Source organism: Charadrius vociferus, unplaced genomic scaffold (assembly GCF_000708025.1).
Source record: "Charadrius vociferus isolate BGI_N301 unplaced genomic scaffold, ASM70802v2 scaffold793, whole genome shotgun sequence".
Lineage (NCBI taxonomy): Eukaryota > Metazoa > Chordata > Aves > Charadriiformes > Charadriidae > Charadrius > Charadrius vociferus.
The window spans coordinates 510797-517543 of NW_009647833.1; the positions used below are offsets into that span (position 1 = coordinate 510797).

Below are 6747 nucleotides of genomic sequence, written 5' to 3' on the forward strand. Positions count from 1 at the left end.
CCAGCAGACAATGTTAGATGGTGTCGTCCATTTCTCTGGACGGTCTCCGGGTTGCCTTTTGTACCTCTTGATATGTCTCCAGCTCTCTGCTTTGGTGTTCAGTCGCATGTCCTTGAAAATAATTTCTTATCTAATTAAAATAGTAGCCAGTGACCTTGGCTTTTAAGTTTTCTGCCTTCAGGGACAGAGCGCATTGGTAACTACTTCCACGTCCGCACTAGAATCTCTCCAACACTTCATTCCTGTCGAGTGTTGTGGTACGTAAGCCAGTTTCCTTAGAGACGTGGAGGAAACTTTTCCCCCTCCCTTCCTGCATCCTTTCCATGCTGGAAAAAATATATTATTGCCTTTTTTTTCCCAAAAGTCCACGTAGAAGAGTTTTTCTTATCTTGCTAAAACTCTCCTGCCTTCCACCCCTGCACTAATTTGAATTTCAATGACTGAATTGTAGCGCAAAGCCTATATTAAGGTGCCAGCATCCATCTCTATCTGCAGTGTGCAATATTGTGTAGGAGTTGGCATTTACAGAAGGTCTCTCAGTGACAAAACTGAATTTCTGCTCTTAGTCACTGCAGCGTGATTGTGATGCGCTCCTGCAGCTCTCCTATTATAGCAGAGAGCCTAATAGGAAAATGTTTTAAAAACTGAAATACTTCATTGTTAAAAACCCCAGGAAAGAAATATTACCATTTTTTCCCTTTCAGAGGAAAAACTACAGTAGAGTTGGCACCTCGCTTAACTACTTGTTTTTTCTTAGCAACGAGTATCAGCTCTTAATAAGTAAAAGATCAGAGCAAACCTCTTTTGTCACCTACAAAACTGTGCAAAAGGGAGAGTTTTGACTGCTGTCAATGCACACTCAAGGTCTGGCAAAACAAAAGAAGCCACCTTGATTATCAACAGCTAGTTCTTTTTTGTAGGAAAAGCATGGTTTTTGTGTGTGAGACTTGAACAGAGTGTTGCTGCTTGAAGGGTCTGGTAGGTACATCTGCTCCATGGGTCCTACTGAGCTGTATAAAAAGGCAACCTTTATTTTCTGTCCGAATTGTAGAGGTAGAGTGAGCAGCTGGCGGGGGAGTGCAGCTCAGACAGGAAGGAGCTGGGGACACCTGAGTCTGCGCTCAGCTGGTGACATGTTGGAACTGCTCCTCTTGAGCTGAGCTGCACGGCAAAATGAGGTGGTTCCCAAAGCCGGTACCCACTGTTCTGTCAAATTCCTTAGTGCTTTGGTAAATACCTGTAGCTCTGAACGTGCTCCTTCTCTCCTGTTCTCCTCCCAGCTCTTGGTATTTGACATTGGTAACTCTTACGTGTGAAAAAGTTGAATGCTGCAGCTACGTGGATCTTACTGCTATTGCTTTTTGCCTTGTGGCTTTTGGTTTTTTGGGTTTTTTTTGCAGCCGGGGTATGTCAGAAGCATGTCCTTCATCTCCTACCAGGAATGAGCAGTGACAGTGACATTGAATGTGACACAGAAAACGAAGAGCAGGAGGATGCCACCTCTACCACGGAGGGGTTTAACCACGCCTTCTCTGTCCAGTCCTCAAGCGAAGGTAGAGTGGACAGTGTGAGCCCACCTGCCTCGGCCCTCCCGCGCACATCCCTCGGCCCCGGTGACACGGGGCACTGCGAAAGCACAGGTCACTGGTGCTGCTGTAGAGGCATTAAAGCTCAAGAGAGCGCCAGTAAGATTTGGAACTCCTCTCTGGGGATCCTAATTAAAACCAGATCAAAACAGGAGAGGGGAACTCTTTCTAGCCTTGAGAAGTCAGTTCAGGTGAGTCTCCTGGGGCAGCGTTGGAAAAGCCACAGCCCTAGTTCTGCGTTGGAACTCCCTGCGTTCCCGGGTCGGCGCTGTAAGTGGGCTAATTTCAGGGAGGCAACCGCTGCCTCACACATGGATTTACATCTTAATTGGCAGGAATGTGCTTTGAGCACGTCATTGGAGTTTCAAAAGCTCATATTTCTTTGAAAAGCTTTAACCTTCTGATCAAATTAAAAGCTGTGGGGTGACAGCTGACGCGAGGTGAAGTTGACTTTTGGCCTGAATAAGCATTAGCAGCATGGCCTAACGACTCGGCTCAGTAATTGGAGTTTGCTGCTTTGCTGCGTGTCTGCAGCGGGCACTAAAACCTCGCAATGCATCAGAATCAAAACATCACTCCTATCTGCGTTTGACTTAAAACCCTATGGCAGCCTTAACGGCCGAGAACATCGTGTACCAGTGTGCTAGGGATGAAGTACAACACAGCGGGCCTCGCAGTGATGGAACGTTAACTCGCTGTGTTCCCACTGCTCATCCTGTAAAGGTTACTGGTTTTGTGTGTGTTTGTTTTCAGCCTCAGAGCGGTGCTCAGTGTTCCCAGAGGGTGATCAAGTCGGTCCCGATGATCTCAGCTTTGTTACTGGAGAAGACGGCACCAGGTAATTGTAACTGCTTGCCGCAGCTGGGCTGTGGGGTGGCTGTAGCTCCGGGGACGCACCTTTCCCGTACCGCTCCTCGAGTCGCAGAGATGAGAGACAACATTCATTGTACTGTGAGGAGACGGGTGGATGTTCGTACAGTCCAACAGCAGACGGGTGAGCCCCTGGTCTGCTTCTGGGGGGCTGCTCTGCCTCCCCAGGGCCACGTGGCTACCGATGTCTTTAATGCAGTCTCTAGAAATGAGTTGGTGCTGAGGGGGGGCTGGCTGAGTTTTGCACGCTCGTGTTGGATTTAAGTATCTGGCATAAAATTCCAACTCTTAAGATTGTGTTTGCTTGAAGCCTTCAAAGTGTCCCAGTGTGAGGGTTTTCAGTGACAGCTGACTTTCTTTGGAGCAGATAGAGAACGAGGCCTGGAGACCTGCTGGCTCGTGTCCCTGGGAAAGAGGCGCGTTTATTCACTGGAGCTTAGTCCGAGGCTGCTGTTCCTGGCTGTGTGCACACTCCATTCTCTCCAATACCCTCGTGTGGTTCTTCTACAGTCGTCTTAAACCTGTTACTGGGGTAAAATGACCTTTGAAGGCCTTACACTAAAGGTTGCATTCCTGTTGGCTCTGCCAGCTTCAGATGCTCGGAAAAAAAATGTCCAAAAGGTGCTGGAGCCCTGTCTGAGGCTGTGTCCTCTTGTGTCATTGGGATAACAGCCACTGTGTGAATGTCCCCATTTTAAACGGTGTAAAGTGATTGTCTAAGACTGCTGAATCCTCCAGCCGCGGTGGAGCGAGAGTTGGGGTGAAGTAGCTGGTGCAGAAGGTGTTTTCCTCAGTCTGTGGTGTGGACCAACCGAACACATTGCCAAACTCTTTGCCACTGTGCGTTGCATTTTGAGCTGCTAAACTACTTGTGAAGCTATGATGAAAGCTGAATACCTGGTTAGTGACAAAGCATGAGTAACTGTACGCGGTAGTTGTCCCTGTCTCAGCTGGCTGTACTGACATTTGTTTCTGTTTGAATGTTCCACAGTGTAAGTGCTGTACAACTCATAGTTTAAAACTGTTTGCACTTTGTTAATAAAATGAATGTTGAACTCTGCTGTGAAGTTTTAGATGTCTGTGTGTAAATAAGAAGGGTAGAGCCTTGCTGTCGGGGTCAGCAGGACACGGCTGCCACGCTGGATGTACTCTTTAGTACCCAGTTGCTGTAGCGCCCAACTGCTCATAGGAGAACTTTTTCCTGCCATACACCTGTCACTTTTTCCTGAATTATTAAATGAAAAGTGCTTAAATCCAGTGGGATTTTTAAAGCTATGTTAGTAGAAGCCAGACCAAATGCTTAAATCTCATATATTCAACTAGGAATTGAGGAGGATCCTCAGTTTTTACCCAAACTTGGTTTTGTATTTCTCAGCTGGAGGAAGGAGGTGTTGCTCTGAGCTGCCTGGGTGCAGATGTTCCAGCTGCTGAGCACTGAAGGTGGCCTGTGATGAGCTGCACACTATGGTAGTGTGTTGTAAGTGTTTACTGTTGTACAGGGCTGCATGTTGATTATTATACACAGCTCAATTAGCAGTAATCACAGAGCTCTGCCTCTTCAACATGCGCAGCTGCTTTACTCTTAATAAGAGGCCCGAGCTGAAGGGAATTATTTTGATTAGCCGCATGCTCTGCGCTGGAGTTACTGCCCAACCTTTGCAGGGACAGGAGAGGAGCCGGTACCATCACGCGTTGCTCTCCGTATGATGAACTGACTTACATCCAGCTGGTTTTTGAACAAGAGGTGGGGAAACAGGCTTGGAAGACTTATTTTGCTAATTAGCTTACACTGTGCTGTAACAGCCCCTTCCCCTTCTGGCTGTAAAGCAGAGCGGGGCTGTGATGGGCCCGGCGTAACTGCACAGGTACCACCCCAGGCTGTGCTGAGCAGTCATTTTCGGGTACACATCACCCAAAGGAAACGTGCTTCCACCACAGTAAAGACACTTCGTTCAGATGTTGGTTGCCATCTTTGTTAGCTCTTAAATAAACAGATTATCTGAAGTGTGGTTTTAAGTACTGTTTTATTAAGATATTGGTAAAACTTCAACAGTTTTTCTGTATAAACAGCTTTCATAAATAAAATATGGATGACTAATACATGGTTGTAACTAAACTCATATGTGAACTGGAGAACAAGATTGCAAATGGAAAGTCCCACCACAGTTGAAGGGTTAGCTTAATTTATTCACTTCATAGAGAACATGTTAGTTTCATGAACAAGATAATACAGAACGGGCAACAGGAGCACCCAGTGCAGCGACTGACACCACACCCGGCACCTGCACAAGTACTCGTGCAGGAGGAGATCTCAGCCGGCTTCCCCTGTTCTTGTTCCAAGATGTCTTCTAGAGTGAAGGAGAGAAAAAACCTAACGCAACGCAGTCGCGACATACAATAGTTGTAGTAGACCCTAACAGGTGGGGGTTATTTTGCCTTTCGCTTTAATGCTGGCCAGTATAGTGCCATCGCCTGATCAGCGAGGGCTGGAAAAGGATATGAGTATCTAAGTCAGAGGTTGTGTTAATGCTTCGTTATTAGTTATTGCACGTGATACAAGGGTAGAAAGTTTGTTCCTGTTGCAAAGAGGTTATGAGTTAAAGAAAGATTGCCCTAAATTACAGGCATGACCAAAGCTGCAGTATCCCCTTCGATGGCTTTGTTTATGCGACTAGTGCCGAGTGGATAAATTGTGCTAAAACAGCCCCTAATTTAGACCAATCTTTCTCATTTTTTGTCCCGCAGAACATTGCCAGGGTCGGGAGGATTTAGCGAGGAGATAGTGGACCTGAACTACAGCAGCCATGTCTATAAACACAGAACTCGTTATGCCTCATCGTATCTGCCCATAGGACAACGCGTTTCTCACTGACACACAGTGTTCCAAAAACAGAGCGGAGTTTCTATGACAGTGTACCACTATAAATGTGGCATAAGTTAAAGTCTGCTTTGACATTGTCCTTCAGCGTTACAATGCAATCGAAATCAAATACTGAATGGTTTTAACTTGCAAGGACAATTGATGGCACTTCTAGGTAAAGAAAAGTTATATACATGCGTTTCCACCCACCTTTAGTGCAAATCGAAATGGGTTAACAGCTCCCTGGTCTGGTGCTATACTGCTCTCTGCGACGCAGACAGTCCTCAGAGTTGCGCATTTAAGAAGTGTACACAGGAAACTACCAGAGTGGGGATTGAGTGAATCCCGCTGGTACTCACAGTGAAGAGCTTACGAGCGAGTTTTGAGCAGCTTCAGACGAACCGCCTGCAGCCCCTTTCTCAAAACCAACACAATTTCAAAAAATAAAATAAAATAAAATAATGTTTTCACTACCTACCTCCTAGTTCTGCAAACACGCTTAACACGTGAACTGAAACTGATGCGGGTTGTGTTAACGCGGAAAAGGGATACTTCAGCTCTTTATTGGAAAGAATCGTTATACAAATTTCACCACCACTAAGATACACAATAAAAATACAAAACACAGGTCACAGACTGAATCTCAGTATCAACAGTTAATAAATACAATTAGATACTTTTATATTAGCCTAATATTTTTACATTGTCACCAGATAGACAATCAAAGTACGAGATACAGAACACTTAGATACCATCAGAGAGGGATTATTGCTTACGTTAGCAAGCAGCAAATAAGGGCACAGGATTTCGAACTGAAGAGAACTACTTCCTATCACCAGTGGCATTAAGAGAAAACACTGCATTTCACAAAGCACTGCTTTTTTGTCTAGTGTGTAGAATCAAGAGCAGCATATATCAGACCAATAACCACTACTTTTAATAGTATAGAACTTTAAAGGACTTACCTTACAAATGGTTCCTATCTACTCTATAAATATGCATTTAGTGAAGAAATGAACACTTGCTATATCTATACAATGTTTTTACCTGACCACACTGGAACTACGATGGCAGATTTTTTTCTCCTAGCGAGATACACGGTATGAGTCGCAGAGTTATCGTTTATGAATCCACACCTAAAAAGCTAGATCCTTCCCAAAACAGCACACATGCAGTCCAGTGCTCTTCAACTGCTCCTGCAGGCTGGGAAGAAGTTTATCGTCCATAACGGCTTTTCATTCTAATTTACTCACACAAAGAATTGCACTTACACCACCTCTCTCTCCAAAGCACGGCAGTCAGCTATAAGATGGACTTTCGATGCGTCATTATTACTGTGAATAATTTAAAACAAAGGCACCGCAGAGATGCCCCCGAGTTGCATATTTTACCATTTCATGGTTTCTCAAATTTCCTCAGTTAATCTGACTT

At 45.2% G+C, this 6747-nt stretch overlaps 1 protein-coding gene across 1 annotated transcript in view; it reads left to right on the forward strand.

The window, feature by feature from the left end:
* TRIM37 (tripartite motif containing 37) overlaps positions 1 to 2428 on the forward strand; it is a 26788-nt gene extending 24360 nt beyond the window's left edge. Inside the window, exons 22-23 of the mRNA XM_009882694.1 lie at positions 1401 to 1553; positions 2340 to 2428. Coding sequence (XP_009880996.1) covers positions 1401 to 1553; positions 2340 to 2428 — 242 coding nt within the window. The remainder of the gene's footprint in view (positions 1 to 1400; positions 1554 to 2339) is intronic.
* The last annotated feature ends 4319 nt before the right edge of the window (positions 2429 to 6747 follow it).